Source organism: Leptidea sinapis, chromosome 33, assembly GCF_905404315.1.
Source record: "Leptidea sinapis chromosome 33, ilLepSina1.1, whole genome shotgun sequence".
Classification (NCBI taxonomy): Eukaryota; Metazoa; Arthropoda; class Insecta; order Lepidoptera; family Pieridae; genus Leptidea; species Leptidea sinapis.
The window spans coordinates 7,245,566-7,269,999 of record NC_066297.1 but is presented as its reverse complement, the minus strand read 5'-3'; the positions used below and the strand labels follow the sequence as shown (position 1 = coordinate 7,269,999).

The window sequence follows — 24,434 nt, the reverse complement described above, 5'->3', positions numbered from 1 at the left end:
GTGTTTTTTATCTCAAAATAAACTTGTTTTTTATTCCTCTTACATTATTTGATTAAATTATATCATTTTATGCCTTTATTAATCTTGTCAGTAACAAGTAACGACACACAATAAAAACGCCACTTTAATGTGTTTAGAAATATTAGATTGAAGTTTGAAAGACTCCATTATTTTCCTTCGAAGTTTGGTCAGACTTAATACAGTTAATATCGCATACGATTTATCAGATTGGACAGCCTGTGATTGGATTATGATAGCTTTAAAACAATTGCAAATGACTATATATATGAATATAAATCATATGTATACAGGACAACGTCTGCCGGGTCGACTATATTTTATTCTTAGACAATTCTTGAACATGTACATAAGAATTTTGTGTATACAGGGTGTCCCAAAGTTATTGGACATGAAGGGAAAGTACCTTAAATATAGAAGATAGGCTATTTTACTGAAAGAAGACTTTATGGTATTTTTAAAAGTTAGTAATTCTGCATTCAAAGATTTTCTAAAAGAAGAAGAGTTATTAGTTTTTGGCCATTCTTTCGATTGGCATTATAAAAGTAGGGGTGTTTTTTTTTACATTTCAGTCGGTTCGATTCCCAGACGAGGCAAGTAATTTTTAGAAAATCTTTGAATGCAGAAGTACTAACTTTTAAAAATAAAGTCTTCTTTCAGTAAAATAGCCTATCTTCGATATTTAAGGTATTTTCCCTTCATGTCTCATAACTTTGGGACACTCTGTATACATCATTATTTAATCCTATAAAAACACAGTATCTCCTAACTCACTCTAACCGATTGGCTAGAGTAGAGAGCCTACTGCTGCTGTATTCGTGAGAGAAAGAGAAGTTAGACAGACTGGCGCCGTAACTCGTTACGTTGCAAAGCGGTTTACTCCCATAAGAAGTTATACTCGTACCTCAATACACAGAAATCTAAACGATCGGACATCTTGGGATTACATTATGTTTACTTTATAGCAATAACAAATGACATAGTACAATAATGTACAAATTGTATTTTTTAAGATCGCAAATACGTAATACTGGGTGTCTTGCGCCGTTTCTTCTCAACTATAGAGGCATTTTTCGATTTATATACTTCGTCTGGCCATAAATACTGTTACAATTAAAAATAAACAAAATATTACATTTGAATTTGGAATCTGTCATTTTGCTATGATTGTTCATTAAGCTTTTTCATTTTGGCAATGTATTGGACATTATACAATATTTTGCGATATTAAAATGGAGTGGCGTGATAAAGAGAACCGAATCGCAGTGATTGCATTACACAAAGTCGGTATGGAGCCTATATGCTTGGTATTAGTAAAATGTTTGTATACCGGACTACACAGGTACAATGAGACCGCCTCTGGTTGTGACAAAATATTTTTTTTCCTTTGTTTTAGTATTTATGGCAAGAATAGGTATACGGGATTTAGCCCTATAGGCGTAAAGGATCTGTCTCTCTGTTGATACAACAATGTGTTTATCGTATCGAGGTGAAGGTTTAGGCGTGTAAATCTCGATTCTCCCACGAGGTTGCAACATCGTTGTGATCTTTGCGGTACGATATGGGTGAGGTCTTGTTGAATATTGTTTCAAATAATGCATTATCATTGTAATATTGATTAGTTAGTATGTGTTAACAAGCGCTACCAATATCGTGAAGCCATAAGATATCCCAATTAATAAATACATCTATATAACTACTGTTATTTATTACTGTGCTAGTAATGTTATATATACTGTACCTATTTTACTTCAAATGTCACGAAGGGCTGCTAAAAACCAGTGGTGTGTTGATGACTCAAGCACAAATGCGTCTGTGTACTGAGTCAGCTCCTCTTAGCACGCCTCATTTTGAATAACAATATGTTGTTGTTTATTTATTATATATTATATACTGTTTCCCGCGGCTTCGTCCGATTTTACCAAAGTTTGTTGGTGTTTCAATGCAGCCACATGTATTTGTACAAAACAATCATATATATCTCATCGTTAAGGCAGGGTGCGTATGAAACGTTTTCGTTCGACTGTTTTTTCTATGCAAATCCGACTGCCAGGAAGTTTTTTTCGGGTTATAATATATATAGTAGATATAGATACAGATATAGTATAAATATACTCGTATAGAGTGTAATTTTGAAAATCGATTCAGTAGGTCCAGAGATTACAACCTTACAACCTTTACCTCTTTATAATATTAGTATAGATAAAAATCCGTAAATTCTAATCTAATTACCTCAAAATACCGCAGTGTCTGAAAATAAAGGTTCTCAACCAGTGATGACTTACGGTACGCAGACGTGGTCGCTAACTATGGGCCTGATGAGAAAGCTCATGGTTGCTCAGAGGACAATGGAGAGGGCTATGCGGAGTTTCCCTACGGGATACACCTTTGTCCAGCAGTGGACGTCTTCCGGCTGATGATGATGATGAGATAAAAATAGGCCCACTGAGTTTCTTACGCCCGTTCTTCTCAGATCTGCGGCATATATTTTCGAATAGGTGGTAGATTTGGACGTATAATTAGTAATTTGAAAGTCCTGTTCTGAATAAATATATGCATATTATATTATAGCAAATTAATTGCAATATTTAAACATGATGATATTGTAGCTGCCAAGTAATAAATACCTAATCAGCACTTCCGATGTAGAAATGTTTGTCTTCCGTACAGCGTCATCTGTTGAGTGTTTTCAGTACTTTGTGTGTTAATTGCATGTGTATTTGTAGGAGTTGGTCCTTCGACCCGGATCCATGACGTTCGACTGGTGGGCGAGGCCCCCGGTGCGTCCCTTCGTGCGTGTCTACGTGTACAACGTCACCAACGCTGATGAGTTCCTCAATAACGGCTCCAAGCCGATCTTGGATGAGCTGGGACCATACGTCTACTCGTAAGTAATTGTATTTTTTTATGGAAGAAGACAAACGCGCATATACACGGGCCACCATGTATGTGACCACCCCTGCCGATACTTTAGGGGTTGCCAACGGTCTTGTGACTCCAGAAGACCTTAAATACCATCCTTATTTACTGGAAACAGTAGAGAGTTAGAGTAAAATATGCAATACAGGAAAGTACTGGTAATGCATAACATAACACTCGTCCGGTACGAGTGTTTTGGCTTCATGAAAACTACGAGGCATCAAACGAAGTGGTAACTGGCACCAATCCTCCTCCAAAACTCCTCTTGGTATGGGGGTACCACAAGGGTCTATTCTTGGACCCTTCCTCTTCCTAATTTATATAAACGATCTACCAAACCTTGTAGAAAAATAACACAAGGTGGTATTGTTTGCGGATGACACTTCACTTATATTCAAAGTGAAACGAAGCCAAGTTTTATATGACGAAGTAAACAATGCTCTATCTGACATCGTGTACTGGTTTAGCGCCAATAACTTATTGTTAAATAGTCATAAAACCAAATATATTAAATTCACCGCACCAAATGTCAAAAATGTAGATGCGAATATTTTATTGAATGGAGAGGTGGTAAAACCAGTGGAATCTGCTGTATTTCTTGGCATTACTCTTGATTCCAAATTGCAGCGGGGCCCCCATATTGAAGGATTGGCGAATAGGCTTAGTTCTGCAGCATATGCGGTTAAGAAAATTAGACGGTTAACTGACATAGATACGGCGAGATTAGTATACTTTAGTTATTTTCATAGTATTATGTCCTATGGTATTTTGTTATGGGGCAGTGCGGCCGATATTAACACCATCTTTGTGCTGCAGAAGAGGGCTATTCGCGCGATTTATAACCTAGGTCCTAGAGAATCATTAAGAGAAAAATTTAAAGAAATAAAAATTTTGACTGTAGCTTCTCAATATATTTTTGATAATGTTCTGTATGTTCATAAGCACATTGAGGAATTCTCTAGAAACTGTGACATTCATAATGTTAACACGAGGATCAAACATAAACTTGTTATGCCTAATACTCGGTTGGGTCGATTTAGTAAGTCTTTTGTTGGGCGATGTATATGCTTCTACAATATGATCCCAGAAAATGTACAAAACAAATGTGTTACGAAATTTAAAAGAGTTGTTAAAAAACGTTTGTGTGGGAAAGGTTATTATAGCATAAACGATTTTCTTAATGACACCACGGACTGGGAATAAAGCGAACACCCTCAGGCTCTTTAATTATAAATGTTTATTGTACGATATCACATTGTAATCCATATTTCATATAAAAAAAACGCCCGCTGAGTTTCTTGCGCCCATTCTTCTCAGATCTGAGGCAGTCTCTTTCGAATGGGTGGTAGTTTTTGACGTTCAATAAGTGATTTTTAAATTCTATTTTGAATAAAAATATTAGAATTAGAATTTGAATCTTATTCTTATTATATTATTATATAACATTTTATTTATTGTTGTAATTGTATATTGTAGGGTTTTTTAGATAAGGCCAAATTAAATATAGCATAATTGATTTATGGAATATTTTCATGTCTGTCAAGACGAAACATGTGCCTAGTTTTAAATTTATAACAACAACTTTAGCTGTAAATGTTTCTTGCAAATTAAGAACTTCGACTCTCTAAAATAAGGTACGTCTATAAAAGCAGCAGTTACAATCAAGCAATTGAAGGTAGTGCCTCGCATCAATTTACTGTATTTCTGTACCTTACTAAAAAAGCAAAAAAGAAAGTCCGCTGAGGTACTATAGACCATAATTTTAAAATTTCCAGAAAATCTCATCAAAATCATCAGGCACCAAAGAACAATGCTGTAATTATTGTTTTGTTGCAGAGAGGAGTGGGAGAAAGTAAACATAACGGACAATGAGAATGGTACCCTGTCCTTCCACTACCGGCGCAGCTATACCTTCATGCCAGAGTTGAGCGCGGGGCCTGATGATGACTCCGTCGTGGTGCCCAATATACCCATGCTGGTGAGTAGCCCAATGGTGTTATTTATACAGGCTGATGTGTAAGGAATGGTGAAGACCAACGGTGAAGTAATGATTGAGGGGGTCATTGATATATATGTAGTCTGTGGTCCTCTATTATTGTCTATGACTACAGCTTGTGTCTATGTTCTTTCTTTCTCAGGTGCGTGTGCTCTATGACTATTATAATATATGTCATTAAATATATTATTCCTTTAATTGTAATTCAGTCTTTACCTTAATAGGTAATCCTAACGGAACACCAAATTTTTATTTTAATATCTAATATATAGAAATATTTGTTCTAATATATATATAATAGACCAGTGTTGAAGCCTTTGAAATGATAAAAAGTGAAAAAAAAAATAGTAGGATGAAACACATTGGAAATGGAAGAGAACATAACAAAATTGAGAGGAAAAGTAAATTACGGGCGATCTGAGGTCGGGAAGTGGATAAGGGCAGGTGATTAAGGGTATAAAACGGTTTACCTCTATTTCCGACAAAACTGCAAGTCCTATGGAACTAAATCAAATGGAAATAAACAAGTATGTAGGTAATAAAAAGATCTACACCTTTTGTTTTAAGAATTTTATCACGTAACCTGAAAATTTATCTGAAAAATTCAAAAGACCAAGTTTTTGGTTTTTTATTTTTATATTTTCACGAAATTTGGTGAAAATATATCTTTTTATGTCCCAAATACAATGTAATTTATTAGAATTGAAATATTTATTTTTTCACCTTATTTTCAATCGAAAATTCCGTCAAAATATCAGTTTTTTTAAAGAAAAATATAAATTACAATATTATTATTTATTATTATATATTTATAGTTAGATTTGATTTTCAACTTCCCGACTTCAGATCGCCCGTAATTTATTTTTCCTTTCATTTCTGTTATATTCTCTTCCATTTCCAATGGGTTTCATCCTACTATTATTTTTTTTGGTTTCAAAAATTATCGACACTGGTCTATTACGGGACACTCTATATACAGAGTGGAACGTATAAACGCTACCTAGAGAGAGTTGTTTGTCAGGCATTTTAGTGAAACAAAATTTTGAAAATATTGTTTTTTTAACGCATTTTTAAATTTGTAAACCAATGTTTAATCGGTTTTTATAAAACAGAAGAGAGAATGAGATTTAAATTGATATTTTTTTTAATGAAATTTTGATATTACAATTTTGATTTATTTTAAATAAAGCTAAAGAACTAATAACTCAAAAATGATTCACTTTTGCACAACGCATATGGGGGTTAAAATTATGGCAAATAGTCAACCCTATCATCTCCTTATATAAGTCGAATTATGTTTCTGAAATAAAAATAAATAAAATCAGTAGGTAGCGCAGATTGGTACGGCAAATTTGTGTAATACAAGTCATTCTTAGATTTAGGATTGGTCTCCGCTGCGCTCCAACTAGATACCGCACGACCTAAGAGCAATAGCTTCTTTTTTACGGTAACTATTAGATGCTTGTGTGCGTGGCATCTTGACGCTCAATGGCATCTTTCAAATTTTGTACATACGCTTCGTGTTATTTTTTTTATAAAATACAAAATACTTATTGATGATATGTGATCCCAGTGTCTTTCTTAGTTCTTGTAATATTATTTTTATAAAGTTACTACGCAACCCGGCATTTTAGTTTCAATTATTAGCAAAGTTTAACAGAACATGTGGCACGGCAACGTCACACATTGTTCGAGACTGAATACTTTGCGACTACGCCTGGGGTATCTAGTTGGAGCGCAACGGAGACCAATCCTTAATCTAACGCTTATTACATACCTCGAGGTTTATGTAAAGTGTGCCATTAAAACCATGTGGTTTTAATGGCATATTATCAGATATCAGTACAGATAATTGAAAACGGGGTTTAGTATAATTTACGATGTTATTATTCGAAATTATCATTTCGAAACGGGTAATTAGGTAGACCGCGACAATATAAGCGTATTTAATAAATATTTACAATAGAATAACGTGTAATGTTATGATGTACAAGTAGTAATTGTTATGGTAATTATTATAATGGTGTTTCATTATACGTACCTTGAAAAAAATATGACTACAAGAGCCTTGACTCACGCATTAAGGATATTTTGCAAAGATAAGTCAGATTTTAGTCGGGGTTTTTGTATATATAAGAAGGGGCAAACGGGCAACAGGCAAAGAGGCAATTGGAGAATAGTTGCCTTATTTTTTTTTTTTTTGAGAGGAGGAAAATACATTTACTTTTCGATAATTCATTTGCCGGAGTGAAGCTTCCGTATTTGTACTATTATAATATCTAATATATATAATTCTCGTGTCGCGGTGTTTGTAGTTTAACTCCTTCGAAACTGCTTGAGCGATTCTCGTGAAATTTAGAGTGCATATTGGGTAGGGCTATTTTTCATTCCCCTAAATGTTAAGGGTGGTCCACGCCAAATTTTTTTTTGACATTTATTTTTAAATTTGTTTGATTATGGGTCAGCATTAAAAAATACATACTTACAACTTCAAATTTTCACCCATCTACGATCAATAGTTACTTTTGTATCGCGATTTTAGTATCGGCAATACAACGTTTGCTGGGTCAGCCAGTTATAATATATTCATGGCCATAGTATTATTTGTATGAACTCTCGCGCACTGCGTCCGAAACGAATCCGAAATTCCTACCCTACACCACCATCAACAAGGACTGCTAATTCATTGCTACCGCGAAAAAAAAAAAGAATTAATCCAGTTGATGTTGAAATTTTGAAGACAATTCTATCATGTGAGATTTCTAGATCTGTTTGTGAACGAGTACGGATCGGATTCCGATCGGACGTAGTACGAAAGCGCTCGTATAGCAATGAGTTATATACAAATGATTTAAGCTTTCTTTAGTGTTAATTCCGCCAATATTTGTTTTTAAACAATTCGACACGTGTTTCGCCTCTACACGGGGCATACTCAGGGCGTGTTGTCTCGCCAAAATCTGGCACGAGACTCAGTCGAATTGTTTAAAAACAAATATTGTCGGAATTAACTCTAAAGAAAGCTTAAATCATTTGTATAATTATGGATTTCCGCAAAGTACTACTACCGCTACTTCAATATTTTTTTTTTCAATGAGTTATATTACTCGGGTAACACGTTGGTACCTTCGATAAAATTTTATGATTCTAGATCAACGTAAAGTGTGGAGGTTACGATATTAGCATACTTGAGAATTTTTTTATTGATTAACTTTTTTTGTTGCATGGCTTATTTAAACTACTTGTAAAATGATGAAGCTGTAAATATTGATTTTGTAAGGATTGGCAATGAATTTCTCACCCCGTTTCTTTTTTTCCCCGTTTCACCGCTTTTCCACAAGATAATTGTTAATTGGTAAACGGGTAATTGGTAAAATGTATAGCATTGTCCCACTTCCAGTGGGAGGCTCCTTTGCACAGGATGCCGGCTAGATTGTAGACCACAACGGCGCCCATTTCTGCCGTGAAGCAGTAATATGTAAGCATTACTGTGTTTCGGTCTGAAGGGCGCCGTATCTAGTGAAATTTACCGGGCAGATAAGACTTATCATCTTATGTCTCAAAGTGACGACCGCAGTTGTAGTGCTGCTCAGAATTTTTGGGGTTTTTCAAGAATCCTGAGCGGCACTGCATTGTAATGAGCACGGCGAATCAATAACCACCAGCTGACCGTCCTGCACGTCTCGTCCCTTATTTTCATTAAAAAAAACTTATTTTCATAAAAAAATCATTAGTGTAATTTTTGACCTAAATGAATAAATGAGTTTGAGATTTTGAAAAAATTCAAAACGAATGTTGATCATGTATATAATGGAACATGGTATAAACCGGTACTTGAGACGAAAACATTGGACGGTATTCGTCAGATATAGAAATGAAAGTGTATCTCCGAGACAGAGAAAGTATTTTGAATGCAGTTTATGTTATATTTGAGACGCTTTCGTCACACTCAATGCGTACGTTACACGTTCAAGTTACAATGTCGTATGTTTATATGTGTTTTATCAATGGACGGATAAGTGGGGACCTGCTCCTTTATCGGCTTAGATTTTGTCATTAAGTTATGGTAATAAATAAATAAACTTTTATTCTTTTATGTCGTACTAGCTGACCCGGCAAACGTTGTTTTGCCATATAAATTATTTTTAGAGTTAGACCCTTTCTTGGACATAGCAACATAACTTTATTTTTCTAAAATAAACGTAGCCTAAGTTACTCCGTATTACATCAGTTACGTGCCAATAAAAGTCCCGTCAAAATAGGTCCAGCCATTTCAGAGATTAGCAGCAACAAACAGACAGACAAAAATTGTAAAAAATGTTACTTTGGTATATGTACCGTATATATAGTCATATACATGTAGTGAAAAACGGTTATTCCAATAATATTACAAACAGACACTCCAATTCTATTTATATGTATAGATATGGCCTTCACGCTTTTTTTTTAAAATAACGAAATAATTTTAAATATTGCAACAATTTTAATGATACTTTTTTGTGTTTTTTTTGTTTGTAGTTTAAATTATTTTTTTTGTTTCTCCACTGTTTTCTTTTAAATGTACTTTTTGTTATCACTGAGTTAAGGAGCGAAACATCTTTTTTCTTTGTTTTTAATGTTTTTTTAAAAGCAGAATGGTCACCTTTTCTTGTAATTGAGTGCATTCAAATCAAATAAAATCAAAATCACTTCATTCATGTAAAGGAAATTATACTAATGAATTACGAAAATTATTATTTTTATCATTTACCACCACTTAAGAAAAGCTCAGCTTGAGAAACAGATAGAGATAAATTATTACTACCTTCTACTGTCAGTAATTAGCTGTCGATAATCTGAAGCTGTCCCAATATATCCGATAAGTCATTCTTAGCGCCTTAAATTGGTACGCGTGAATTGCAATTTCCGTACAAACTTCTATCGCTGGTAAGCTATACGTCTTCCCATTGACAGACAGCGTGTACGGATAAGGTGTGTTACCGTAAGTAAGAGATAGACTGAATATTGGGAACGGCCATCAATCATTAGAAACGCTGCCCTCGCGTTTGGTTTATAGAATATGTACATAGAATGTCAAAACTCTCTAAATCCTTAGCGTCGCGAGACGGTTAGAAACAAATTCATACTCGAGCTTTGCAAGCAAACCTAGTGCGCAGAGCTAGTCAACATAGCAACGCAGACTGTTTATATATTCATCAAAGTTCAAAGACACGGCGTAACGGTATGGTGTATGAATAAGACAACTGTTCGATCCGCGCTCGTGTTATTGCAAAACTATTGCGGTCTTACAAATAAAATTGGCATAAAGTTATACCTGAGAATAAACCAAGAATATGAAAAAAAATTACAAATAAAAATTTTGCTTATGATTGGTTTATTCGGACGGATCACGTTTCCCGCGTTTATTTGCAAGGATGCTTGACATTCGGAAAATTTCAGAATTACCCTTTTTTTTAATTTTTTAGCGGCACGGGATGCCATTCCATAGGCCAGAAGTATCATAGGCCAGATCTCACTCAAAGATGTGGAGAACGGAAAGGCTTGGAATCGGTTTTAAATGTATTAACAGTTACTACCGGTTATGTCGGTTTTTATCTATTAGTTTCTTATGAGTGTAGACGTTAGGAGACGTGTTTTATAATCTTCATAGACGTGTTTCTATCTAATTAGCGGGATAGTTCCGGAAAAATTGATCATATATTTTTATTGAGCACAATCTACTTAATTAACGTAAAATAGGTACCGTAAAATTTCGGTTAAAGATAGAACAAAACAGAATGGAGGAAGTTGAATGAATGAAATGAACCTCGTTCGTCTTCTTCGTCGAAAACGTTCCAGCGAGGTCCTAAGATAATGTGACCGTATTGTAATTATTATGTTATTGAGACAGTATATTGTACCAATGCTCTTTTGTACTTCGCTAAGCAACCCCGCGCTTTGTGTAATAAGCCTTTTTAATTAAAATGTTCATGATTTGATTGCGGTCGTCACTCTGAGACATACGATCTTAAGTCTCATTTGCCCAGTATTTTCACAATAATCCCTACTAATATTATAGATGTGAATGTAAGTTTGTTTGTTACACTTTCACGCCTGCACCACCGATGAGATTTAGATAAAATTTAGTACCTACAGAGATAGACTAGATCTTGAAAAAGGAAATAGGCTTCCTTTTATTGCATAAAAATAAATGGTGGGGTTGAAATAGGGGATGGAAGTTCGTCATTATCGAAGATAAAACCATGAAACTTTGTTTTTAGGCAAAGAAATAATTCATATACATTTTTTCGAGCATTTTTGAAACTTTGACCTACAAGGGGATTAATAGGAGAATGAAGTTCACAGGGAAATACTATAAAAGATACTGGAGCCCTATTACCAAAATCGAAATACGAAGTTTCGGTTGACGGATCGTGTATTTTCGTATTACGAGAGTATTTCTAATCCGAATATCGATACGAAGTTCGCGATTAGTCATTTCGTCTTTCGTTTACCTAATTCCCAAATTCACTTGACATTATAATGATCGTAACTACAACTGCGCTTTATATGGTTATGTCTATGGTTCCGATACGAAATCCGTCCGCACTATTCGGATCCGAAGTACTTTGGTAATAGGATTTAATTCGAAGTTCGTCGTTCTTTCGTTTCGGACCGATACTTCGGCTTTCGATTTTGGTAATAGACCTCCTGTCCACAACGACGAAGGATATGCGCTGCATCATAGAATTGTTGTTTGAAAAGTATCCTAAACAATAAAAAAAGTTGGCCAAACTATTCAACGCGGACGAAGTCACGGGTAAAAGCTAGTAATAAATAAGGCTAAATCAATCTGTAGTTGAAGTGGCATTTTGAGGCCAAAACATACGAATAATATTAACCTCGCTTGGACTAGTTCTGCTGAGGTGTACAGGAAGTCATCTGCAACCTTACACCTGCTGCCGTGGCCTTAGGTGACACCGACCTTTGGAGTAGCAATGACCCTTGGCGCCGAGGTGAACCTCTTTATCGGCTGTAGTTTAGATGTGTTACACTATTTTTCATTTGATATAATCGTTTTAGGTTTGAGTTAACTGTTCATACTATTGTTCAATTAATAAAGTTTTTATTGTTTTTTTTTACTAAATATGAGACGAGACGAGCCGGACGTTCAGCTGATGGTAATTGATACGCCTTGCCCATTTCAATGCAGTGCCGCTCAGGATAATTGAAAAACCCCAAAATTCTGAGCGGCACTACAATTGCGTTTGTTACCTTGAGACATAAGATGTTAAGCAGATCTCATTTGCCCAGTAATTTCACTAGCTACGGCGCCCTTAAGACCGAAACACAGTAATGCTTACACATTACTGCTTCACTGCAGAAAAAGGCGCCGTTGTGGTACACATAAACTAGCCCGCATCCTGTACAAATGAGCCTCCCACTGGTATGGTTGGTTACACTTGGTTATGACATATTGACAAAAGTGATTATAATCAAAATCATAGACAAAATATTCTAGGGAAAGATTTTCCTTCTCTGTCTCTCGCTGCGCCCCACCATAGTACGCATCAAGCATCCCGTTTAGTACAGGCGAAACAGAATAGGCAACGATAAAGGCTGTATTAACCTCCGATAAAAATAATGAAATAGAATTTGTGAAATAATTAAAAAAATGCAAGCAAAGGACGGAGGCGGTATCTCCTTCTGACGAATTCTGCAAAATCTTAATAATTAAAAAATAAATACTCATTTTATTAATTTATTCTAAAATTAAATATTAATATCGGAATGAATATCTAGAGACGGGAGAGAAAAAGAGGAGAGGTGTATGAATAAAATGCATTGAATGAAATTTGTCAATTCGCTATAATTGTGAGATAGTTCAGAAGCCTCCTGTAACTCGAATTTTTTCTACAAATGTAAAATAACACCAGGAATATTTTTTTTATAGATTATTGTTTTGTTTCGCCAAAGAAGTATAACTTCTTGCGTGCGTACATAGGTTTCACACACACCTTTTTTTCAGATATCAGAAATTTCACATAACACCCAACTCTGTTTCAAAAAAAGGAAAAATCTTTGCATAATTACCAGGATGCTAACTGGGCACTGTAGCCCAAACAACACCTTAGCGTGGTAGGAATAAAAAACGATAAAACTTGCAGATTTTGCCTTGGGGCTGATGAAACGACTCTTCATCTCCTCTGCGACTTCGGCTCACTAATGTATAAGCGTACCGCCTGCTGCAAACTATTTTGATGGGGAAAATTGCTGGGAAAAGATGTGTTGCAAGATGAAATAAGTCTTGGCTCAGAAATATAAGGGAGTGAACTGGCAACAAGACAGTCCAAGAACTATTCCGCTTAGCCATGAACTAGGAAAAGTTTAAAAAGCTGACTACTGACCTCCAGTAATGGAGAAGCATGTGAAGTAAAAGAATGTAAAAGTGTAATATCATCCTTGGCGACTACACCCTGCTGCTGGTGCTGTTTGTAATACTCACGTCAAGAAGATACTGCGGTTCGTAAAGGCGGCAGGGCTTGACGACGAGCTATATGTAATATGAGTCGCGAAAACAATAGTTTCTTCATATTAATGAATAGTTCTGGACGCGGTGTTACTAGGACTCGTTAGGACTAGACAAATAGCCAGCCTATCCAAATAAATAACTCTTGTTTCAGAGTGCAACGTCACAGTCGAAGCACGCCGCGCGCTTCTTGCGTCTGGCGATGGCATCCATAATGGACATCCTGAAGATCAAGCCGTTCGTGGAAGTGTCTGTCGGCCAGCTCCTTTGGGGCTACGAGGATCCGCTGCTAAAGCTCGCGAAAGACGTGGTGCCCAAGGAGCAGAAACTGCCATATGAGGAGTTTGGACTCTTCTACGGGGTAAGTTTAAAATAGCTTGAACATTTTAGTGGTCGAGGCTTTCCAGTAAATTGTCTTATGACTCTTATCTACCTCTTTTATGACCCTGAGGGATGAGACGAGTAGGACGTTCGGACTGCCCATTACAATACCGACCTGCCCATTATAGTACCGCTCAGGATTACTGTAAAACCTAAAAATTCTGAGCGGCACTACAACTGCGCTCGTCACCTTGAGACATAAGATGTTAAGTCTCATTTGCCCAGTAATTCCACTAGCTACGGCGCCCTTCTGACCGAAAACAATAATGAGGCTTCGAGGCAGAAATAGGCGCCGTTGTCCGTCCAAAATCTAGCCGGCATCCTGTGCAAAGGAGCCTGGCACTGGTAAAATTGAACCTGAGTATACTTAAACCTTACACTTAATTTCTAAGAGTAAGACAGTTTTTTGTTTGGTCTTTTCACAACTCTTGCTAATTTTTGGTGTTTGCCTGAGTAATTGTATATTGAAAACCTTTGCCGTTTAGCAGTGTGTCTCATTAAGGCTCATGTTTTCTAGAATTTTATACAGAAACGGGCAATAAATGAATAGTGTTAAATGTCAATGTTTAATGTTTAGAAAAACGGCACGGCACCCGAGGAGGTGGTGATGTTCTCCGGTGGTAGCGACATCACGAAGTACGGCATCATCCAGCGGTACAACCACCGCGACCGTCTGCCGCACTGGCTCACGGACCAGTGCAACAGCATCGCGGGCTCCGACGGATCTATCTTCCCGCCGCACATTACCAGGAACGACACGCTGCACATCTACGACAAGGACCTCTGCAGGCTGCTGCCGCTCAGGTCGGTTCACCATCACCATCATCATTATCATCGTCAGCCGGAAGACGTCCACTGCTAGACAAGGGCCTCCCCCAAAGATCTCCACGACTATCGGTCCTACGCTGCCCTCATCCAATGTATTCCGGTGATCTTGACCAGATCGTCGGTCCATCTTGTGGCCCTATCAACACTTGGTCTTTATCGTATATCGAGGACTTTACTGCCCCACCGGCCATCTGTCCGTCGAGCTATGTGCCCTTACCACAGCCACTTCAGTTTCGCAATTATTTGGGCTATGTCGGTGACTTTCGTTCTCCTATGGGTCTCCTCATTTCTGATGCGATCTCGCTGGGAAAATCCGAGCATAGCCCTCCGACCATGAGGTCGCACAGAGGGCAATGGAGCAATAGCTTTCTCATGTGGCCCATAGTTAGTGACCACTGTTTTTGATGACCAGGGTTTCGAGCTTAGATAAGGTTGACTCGAGCTAGTAAGTCTTTTATTGAGCGATGTATAAACTTTTACAACATGATCCCAGAAAATGTACAAATCAAATGCGTTACGAAATCCAAAAGAATTGTTAAAAACGTTTGTGTGGTAAAGGTTACTATAACATAAATTATTTTCTTAATGATACCACAGAGTAGGAATGGAGCGAACGCCCTCAGGCTATTTTAATTATATATTGAAAATAATGTTCAATAATATTTTTCTTCTTTTCTACTTTTATCTGCCGTTTTATAGCTTTGACCTCAAAAATGCATTATTTACAATACTAAAATGTCGCCAAAAAAGCACAGTTGTTTGGTGCCGCAGACTACTAAATCTAGGTTAGGTATGTTAGGTTCATAGAAATATTAGATAGTACATATACTGTATTGCATACATAATATTGTCATGTTTAAATCATTTGACTAAACATTTCAATGTCAACTTTAGAAAACAACTTGTTAATATTATTTGCCAAGAGGCTGCTAGGTATATTTTGACTTTTTCCACTTGGCTGTATGGGTGTACCTTTGCCATTCCTTCAGAGATAAGTATTCAATGCATTTCCCGCCCATTTAAGCGGCAACTTGAGAACTTGTGCTATTTGTCTGTTTATTAATAAATTAAATTACGTAGACAAATTATTGCATGCGACACGTTGTATAAGCAAGTCAAAAAAGGTCTTGGCGTCATTCATTACGCTTATTTTATCTTATTTACTATGTAGCATGGATAGTCTTTAGCATTGCAATTTGCAAGCGTTTCCTCCTAGTATATTATTTACGAACATAGCAGTCTTGCTTTATATTTCCTCATTTGATCGCAAGCGGCAACGGTACATCATCATAAAATAACAGGGAGCGTCAACAACGGCTGAAGACAATGATGTTTTGTAACAAAACTATCGCTGCTCGAGCCATTGTGCAACTCAATATGCGGGCGTCTATCACACCGCGATTGCGCCGAATAAGATGTTGCTCCGTTGTATTCTGTCCAAAAGAAATGATTCACACCTATTTTTTAGGCGTTATTGGGCAATATTCGACTTCAGGGACGTGATAACGTGCGTGTTGTTATTTTTTTGGATTATACTTTTATTTTAGGAATAAGTTAATGAATATATATATATATATATATATTTCGACTATATTAATATAAATTTCGGCTGATATAAATTATCATAGTGTAGTCCCAGGCTGTCCGATCGCTTAGATTTTCCGTTTTTGTCTAGTAGTATTGAGCACAGATTTATTTAATAATACATTTTAATTTATTCGTTAATTGTGGTTAAATGACTGACTAACTGGGCTAACTAAAAATGACAAGTGTACATTTTCTGCAAATCAAATTAGTCGCCTAACAACCATTGTAAAATAAACTAACGGCCGTTTACAATAACGTATCTCTAGTTACGGATATATTGCTATCACCGTTTAATGACAAGACATTATCTATCCACAGTTATGTCCAATATAATAATACAATAAATATAATAATAGTTATATTATTAGTAATATAGTCCAATGCTATCTGTCAATAAGTTATTGAAAAGTAAGTAAACGTAAAATTATGGATCTGTCTACCTCTAATCAGTGGAACTAAGGATAGATATGTTATTGAAAACGGCAGTAAATAATTTCTAAACTTCTTGGTAAATATCAAAAGCTCGTCTGAGTAACTACCTATAACTATGAATATAATATTTATTGTTTCAATAGAAGAACGTCTGCCGTTTCTATAAACAGCGAACAGTTTGGATGGTATTGAGTCTCAATTGCATCGATTTAAATTGTATTAATAATTTTTGAAAATTTATTAAATTAGGCGCTACTTTGTTTCCGTTTTTTGTAGTAGTATTGAGCACAGATTTTTTTAATAATACATTTTAATTTATTCGTTAATTGTGGTTAAATGACTGACTAACTGGGCTAAGTAAAAATGACAAGTGTACATTTTCTGCAAATCAAATCAGTCGCCTAACAACCATTGTAAAATAAACTAACGGCCGTTTACAATAACGTATCTCTAGTTACGGATATATTGCTATTACCGTTTAATGACAAGACATTATCTATCCACAGTTATGTCCAATATAATAATACAATAAATATAATAATAGTTATATTATTAGTAATATAGTCCAATGCTATCTGTCAATAAGTTATTGAAAAGTAAGTAAACGTAAAATTATGGATCTGTCTACCTCTAATCAGTGGAACTAAGGATAGATATGTTATTGAAAACGGCATTAAATAATTTCTAAACTTCTTGGTAAATATCAAAAGCTCGTCTGAGTAACTACCTATAACTATGAATATAATATTTATTGTTTCAATAGAAGAACGTCTGCCGTTTCTATAAACAGCGAACAGTTTGGATGGTATTGAGTCTCAATTGCATCGATTTAAATTGTATTAATAATTTTTGAAAATTTATTAAATTAGGCGCTACTTTGCCCAAATCTATAATTATTCAAATGTTGTGAGACTTCATGAATGTAAACTCCGCTAAGTGACAAATTTGGCGAGTCAACATCTCCTGAGGATGCCTCGTGTAGACGAGAAACACGTGTCGAATTAATTGAATCTTAGCGGAATTTACACTCAAGAAGGCTCACAACATTTAATTATTTTTTACACCAACAAAGTAATATGGACAAAAATACAAGCTGAGTGCTACTTCAATTATAGGCGCAAATAACATTCACAATTAAGAAGCAAGCTAGTACATTAAAAAGAAAAAAAAATGTTTTTATATATTTGTATATTTAAAAATTTTACCTCGTAGTTTTGTATAATTACGCGACGGTGTGAGAGGCGGCCGCTTCAAGAAGTACACGGCGTTATGTTTGTTGTTGACACACCGGGCAATGCGCGGAACTGATTCGAATTATATCGCCTGTTAAGCCATTGTATTCACTGATTCAGTGATTTTGTATTCCGGTATTCTACTATTGTCTATTTATAGAAACATATAAATAAAATCGAAATGTATGTCTGTTTGTTCGGACTAGATTTCAAAATTTTAACACGACTTTCACTGGTATTTAGTTGACATGTCAAAAAGGAAATCGTGTCAACTTCCGGCCAATTTGTATATTCAAACGGAATCCTAAATTGCCGTTGAAAAATAAATATTATGTTAATAATTATCAGCTTCTGGCGAATTTATGGAACTTTTTTTTAATGCATCATCAATTTAATTATGTTTTGCTATTTTTAACTTGATATTTGTATGCATGCAACAGATGATGAAAAGTCAATGAAAGCATCTAGGTTAGGTGCAAAGAGTATTTATTTTTCTGACAGAACTATTATAGCAACACAGAACAACAAAAACTACAGAACTATTAACAACAAAAGTCAAAACGTAACAATGGAAACTTCAAAAACAAAGTGATAGCACGAAAATATTACGACATGGTTATGAAACTGCGAACTGTACTGACGCAACAGGACGAGCGCGAGGGGGTGAAAGACGAAGGGGAGGTTCGTTCCAGCGAGGTCCAGAGATAATGTAGCCGTGTAGTACATCCTCGTCAAGAAAGCTTTTTTAAATATTAATTATCCTCGTCAGATATCTGAAGGATGTGGAGTCGGCTGCTGGTGTGGAAGGGTTCCGCTTCACTCCTCCAGAGGACGTGTTCGCCAGCGATGAACACAACAAGTGCTTCTGTCCCGCCGGACCGCCCTGCTCCCCTAACGGACTGTTCAACGTATCCCTCTGCCAATACGGTTAGTAAAACTTAAAGATATACAAAATGTCACCTATCTTGTGTCAATAAGGGACTGTAATAGGGGTGGGGGGACACAGACAAGTAGTAAGCACCAGGTGGAATGTTTATGCCGAACATTACACCATTAAGACAGGAGGAGGTCTACAGATGCGTTTTCGGCCTATGAGATGGGAGTATGCTTAAGACTCAAGATCCCGAACTAGTATCTTTTCGGGAATACAGCATGCAGCGATGACTCCACAAAGTGGCCGAGGCTTATAATAAAGTTTCCAGTGAAATGTTTTAGATTTATGGGTTTGGAATGCCAGATGTCAACGTGGGGCGGGTGGAATGTCGCACTTGTTTTAGTAAGCCTTTCCAATTTTCAGGATCAACAACTTCTAATATTAATAATTTCATTATCAAACCTTTTAGTTATATGGATATGAGAATTGATTCACTTTATTTTTATTATGATTTGATACTTAGCAATATGTCTTATGTTTCAGACTCCCCTATAATGCTATCCTTCCCTCACTTCTACCTTGCTGACGAAAGCCTCCGGGAAGCTGTTGAGGGCATCTCTCCTCCGGACCCAGAGAAACACAGGCTCTATATCGACGTTCAGCCGGTGAGACTAACATGCATTTTTTTACATTTTTGTAAATGTGACATTGACATTAAACTTTTTATTTTACTATTAACGTTCGCAAACGACACAAGAAAACAGCTATACCAATTTTGATGAAATTGGCAATCAATAGATAAGCTCAACGATAGATCATTAGGAGCTTGATAGCATTCAGAGCAAGCGAAATTTTTTTGCAAGGGCGCTGTCTTTAGTTGCGACTTTATATTTACTTTATAACCGACTTTACGACCCATATAGCCCAATGGTTAGTGACCCTGTGTTCAGAGCTAGAGGTTCCCCGCTAGGCGTTATCGTATAAGTAGGCTGTATCTAGTTTGAGTCAAGATAATTTGTGTAAAAAGTGTGTGATTCAGAAAATATAATTAGTACAGTGTTTAATTAAAACGTGTTCGGTTTCAGGAGATGGGCACAGCGATGCAGGCCCGCGCCAGGATTCAGATTAACCTGGCCGTCTCGCAGGTCGTGGACATCAAGCAGGTCGCCAACTTCCCTGACATCGTCTTCCCCATCCTCTGGTTCGAAGAGGTGAGTCTCCAATTTATCTCAATTTTTATCCTTAATAGTTCAATCTTTTTTTATATTAATTTTATTGATTCAAATGGAGATGGGCTGGCCACATGGAATAAGAAAGTGACAAGATGGTATCCCAGAGAAGGTAAAGGAAAAGAGGTAGACACCAGAAAAGATGTGATGATCAGGGAAGTGGCAGGAGTAACGTGGAACAGAGTAGCTCAAGAAAGACACGAATATAAACGTTTGGAGGAGGTATTTGCCGATTGTCAAACAGATAAAATAAAAATAAAAACAACTACTAGAATAAGCTATTTTGTTAAATTAAGTTATTTTTTTTTGTGTTTTAGCGTAATGTTAAATAACCTAAGTTAGTCAAGATCTGAATAAAGGCTATATTATTATTATTTTGTATTTAAAATTGGTCTTGCGGCCAGGTTCCGATCTATGTGAGCACTAATTGGGCCCCATGGATATAAAAGCCCCAGCGCCCAATGAAATCAGACAATATTATAAATACTAAGCTTGTCAGATTGGGCTGTCTTAGATTAAGCTCAGCATAATCTCAGCTGTCAAGTGACTATAAATACCAAATTTGAGTTTTATATCTTTGAGCCTGAGTACGCTCTATAGACCTCAGCCTGAGAGTCCCACAGAATCCTGACACTTCCATCAATCAATCGTTTCGCGAGTTTTCATCTGTGACATCTTTGGTCCAGGGCAGCCTAGCGAAACTCTAAAAAATGTATATAAAACGTGCAGTGATTGATAGATTGACAGATGACGGCAATAATCTTGTAAAAAAAGGAGATAGCCAATAACAGCCATAATCCACTACGTTTAAAGCAATGTTCTTTCAGACTTGGCCGAATTATACTTTGTCGCCGTATTGTTATTATTATTTCAAACTTAAGTCAAATCTCATTGCACGTTTCATACTAAACTAAATTTTAATCTATACTTAGGCAGTCCCGCCTCTTACTACGTATTATTTACATCCTCTTTGGTGCAGGGTATCGACGAGTTGCCCGACCAGGTGTCGTCGCTCCTCCGGCTGGCGACGCGAGTGCCACCCATCGTGCACTCTGTCCTAGCCTGGGGCCTCTCGGCACTCGGGGCCCTGCTTATACTGCTGGCGGTCACTTGCCTCGTCCGGTAGGTATCACTTACATGACTCGTGTTCAGATCCAATGAGGTTATACTAATAGTCGCTATACATGAGTATATGCAATGATGCTAAAGGAGGAAAAATAGTGTATTACTCACCTAGGGAGAAATGTAGGTCATTCTCACCCGCGGAATATTGACAATCGCGGGTGGCACTGTCTTAATTATCTCACCTTGCGCGTTTACGATTTTTTTTTCCACGTGGATGACAAGTCCCTGGTACGAGGGACAAAAGTCATCTTGGCGAAAGAGAATCGGCCACTTTTCTCCCTCGTACCAAGGACTAAAAGTGAGCTTTTTCATTGAGGTGGAAAAAACTAGTGAATTACGTTTAACGGAGTCGTAAAGATTTTATGCAAAAGTATGATGAATGTGTTAGGTATTCGTTCAACAAGCAAGCAAAGTTCGTTTTTTTTGCGAGTGCCGAGTTTTAATCACGAACTTATCTAGTGATTCTATTCTATTTTAAAATCCAAATTCTAGTGAGGGATTCAAGAGAATAAGCAAAATAAATTGTTCTCGTGTGACACAACTTTTCACCTCACTAACGCAAAAATACAAGATAATATTTATTTAAACGTTTTGTTAGTATACACTATACATGTTTACATTTATATTTTATTTTAATAAAGAATTCCATAAACTAAATTGTATGTTTCAGATCATCACACCGTCAAAGTACACTCAGACTCGAAGGCCACGCAGTCTCCAAACCGCCTCCCGCCAAAACGCCGAGCAAAGACAACGGTTATGAACTGAACAATAGGAGATAATAAATGTGACATTGACATTACAGTTATTACAGCGCCATCTGTGTTTGAAGCCCTGGACGACAGGCTAAGTGAACATTTTACTGTGATTGTTTGAATCTTGAAATGTCATTTACTTAATAACTCAATCCATCAGGTTGTGTAACTGTGAAAGTTTTCATATGTCTCATATTTTAAGCGCAACTAACTGCGTAACTGGCAACGTTTCTATAAAAGTATTGACCGCATTTCATGACAATACTTTTTCCACAACAATTTTGAGCGGTGTTGTTTTCTCTTTTGAGGGGAAATTAAAGGACACATACTGTGATCATAACAATTAAGACATATTAGTTATCACAACCCCAAACGTTAATATGAACTGGTATTAAAAAAATGCTATCAGGTTTGAAAATAATTTTGCAGTTTGTAATTTTATGATTCAATCACTTTCAGAAGTTATGTTAGCCTGTCGATCAGTGCCTTAGAATTTATTTATGTTTAGTGTTTGTCGCTCTCACAATAATAATTTGACAGCTTGACGCTGACATCTGTAATTTTGACATCATCCCTAGAAATAGGATATTTTGCTTTAAAGCGTCAATTGTTCCATTATTAATGATATTTTAACAAAATGCTCATTTTGTATTATGAAAATTGGTGGGTGATTATAAATTAATGATATTATATAATAATCCTAAGTTTTCTGTGTACGTTATTTTGTTGCCAGGTGCAATAATAGATTAGTGATGACGTGGGGAAGATTACTGTGTATTTTGGCAAAATTTACCTCGAGAATCGCAAATATCTATTTTGGAATTAATGATACTTCCGTGATGGCAATTTGTCCTTAGTTTGAAATTTAATGTAAAAGGTTTCTATTCTAAACTTTAATACTACTTTATTGAGAAAGATTATGTTTTTTTGGAGAAAATCAAAAATTTCGTAAAAGGCTCTTCGCCTAAAGTGTGCGTAAAGATTCATTTCTCATCAATTAGTTAGTACAACACAGAGTTTCGCAGATATTTTTTGGTGGTTATACTAATATGAATATTTATTTTTTCTGTCAAGGTGACACAGTACTCTGACACAGATCTGGATAATAATACTACTTTAAATATCTTGTAATAAAATAATATTAGCTGAAATATAGAAAGTAATCTAATTGTGCACTGCGCTTCAACGAATCTTCCAACGATATGTGATAAATAGTTTTCTTTTTATACAAGTTTTGAACAAATTTTAGGGTAATTACTACTTATACTATGTTGGCAAAGACATTCTGTATATACGATCTTTTGTCTATGGGCTTTGGGTTGCCATTACAATTTATCTTTTTTATGAGAGGTGTATAAAATGTATTTTTAAATCGTTTATTACCGTTAGTAACTAGTCTATGTGGGTCCGTCCTTAGACCTCTAGGTGAACTATTTTTACCATTTATATTTCCTGCTCAATGGGCGGTATGGTTCGTAGGTTTAATATATATGTTTAGTTAACTAAAATCTTTATAAGCATCACGGTAATCCTAAATATCATTCTTATTACAATTTAGACATTATTATTTTGTAAACAATTAGTTATGACTTATATTTTAACCATAGACAATGGTTAGTTGGAATCGTTTGACAATAAATATTTTATATGGTTTTAATTTTTTTAATAGTGGGTGAAATTTACATTGTTATAGTTTTACTCAATGAAATATCTTACAGAACAACGAAAAAATTTTTTTTTAAATTCAGGCCCATAAAAATCGTTTTAATTGGAAATATAGTGTTCTGTGAGCATATTTCTTATATTGCAACACAGACTAACGTCAAACGGCTGTAAATAAGTTGACAAGAATTAATATACATTTCGTGGCGCAAGCAAACTAGAAGAATGTGAATCTATAATAAAACACTTATATTACAAGACTGATTGCATTCGTCCATTTATTAATATAAAATATTTGTTGGGTTGTTGACGTTTACTGTGTTGCCAAATGACGTACCAACGACTTGCTCAAATTTGCGACTTAAATGTACTCTTTTTAAAATATAAAATGTAAATATGAATAAAGGTTTAAGTTTATTTATTTTTGGTTTTACTTAAATTATCACTCATCATGCTAATTTTGGTATTTTTAAAATAACAGTTAATATAAGTATGATAACACTATGGTCCTCGCTTGGCTTCTAACTTCTTGGCGAGTTATACCTACAGGATCTACTTTACAGTGTTGATAAGCTGCTCAACCCCAATGTTTCCATATTAGGAAATCGAGATGTCGCTCTTTCAAATGTAAACAATTTGCTTATTTTTTTTAAAGTGATGAGTCCTGCATCGATATCGACAAATTTTGTTAATTTGTGTAATTAATCTCGGAAGTGAGGTTTATTATTTAAAAAAAATAGCTAATATGCACGAATTTTTAATTTGTTTTTTTTACAAAACAAATTTAAGCATTTTAATTTTTTTTTTAATTATTTCCCGGCAATATATTTCGGCTATTCAAACACGCCATTTTGCGCGGGGTTTCTGTGACGTCAGAGTCTATCCTAAGT

At 35.8% G+C, this 24,434-nt stretch overlaps 1 protein-coding gene across 2 annotated transcripts in view; it reads left to right on the top strand.

Moving 5' to 3' along the window:
- LOC126974719 (scavenger receptor class B member 1) overlaps window positions 1-23,965 on the top strand; it is a 125,654-nt gene extending 101,689 nt beyond the window's left edge. For both annotated transcript variants that reach the window (XM_050822311.1, XM_050822312.1), the window contains 9 exons: window positions 2,745-2,905; window positions 4,774-4,915; window positions 13,594-13,800; window positions 14,398-14,624; window positions 18,669-18,826; window positions 19,317-19,438; window positions 19,859-19,984; window positions 20,982-21,124; window positions 21,798-23,965. In XM_050822311.1, the coding sequence (XP_050678268.1) occupies window positions 2,745-2,905; window positions 4,774-4,915; window positions 13,594-13,800; window positions 14,398-14,624; window positions 18,669-18,826; window positions 19,317-19,438; window positions 19,859-19,984; window positions 20,982-21,124; window positions 21,798-21,909 (1,398 nt within the window). In that variant the 3' untranslated portion in view covers window positions 21,910-23,965. The remainder of the gene's footprint in view (window positions 1-2,744; window positions 2,906-4,773; window positions 4,916-13,593; window positions 13,801-14,397; window positions 14,625-18,668; window positions 18,827-19,316; window positions 19,439-19,858; window positions 19,985-20,981; window positions 21,125-21,797) is intronic.
- Window positions 23,966-24,434: the final 469 nt, after the last annotated feature.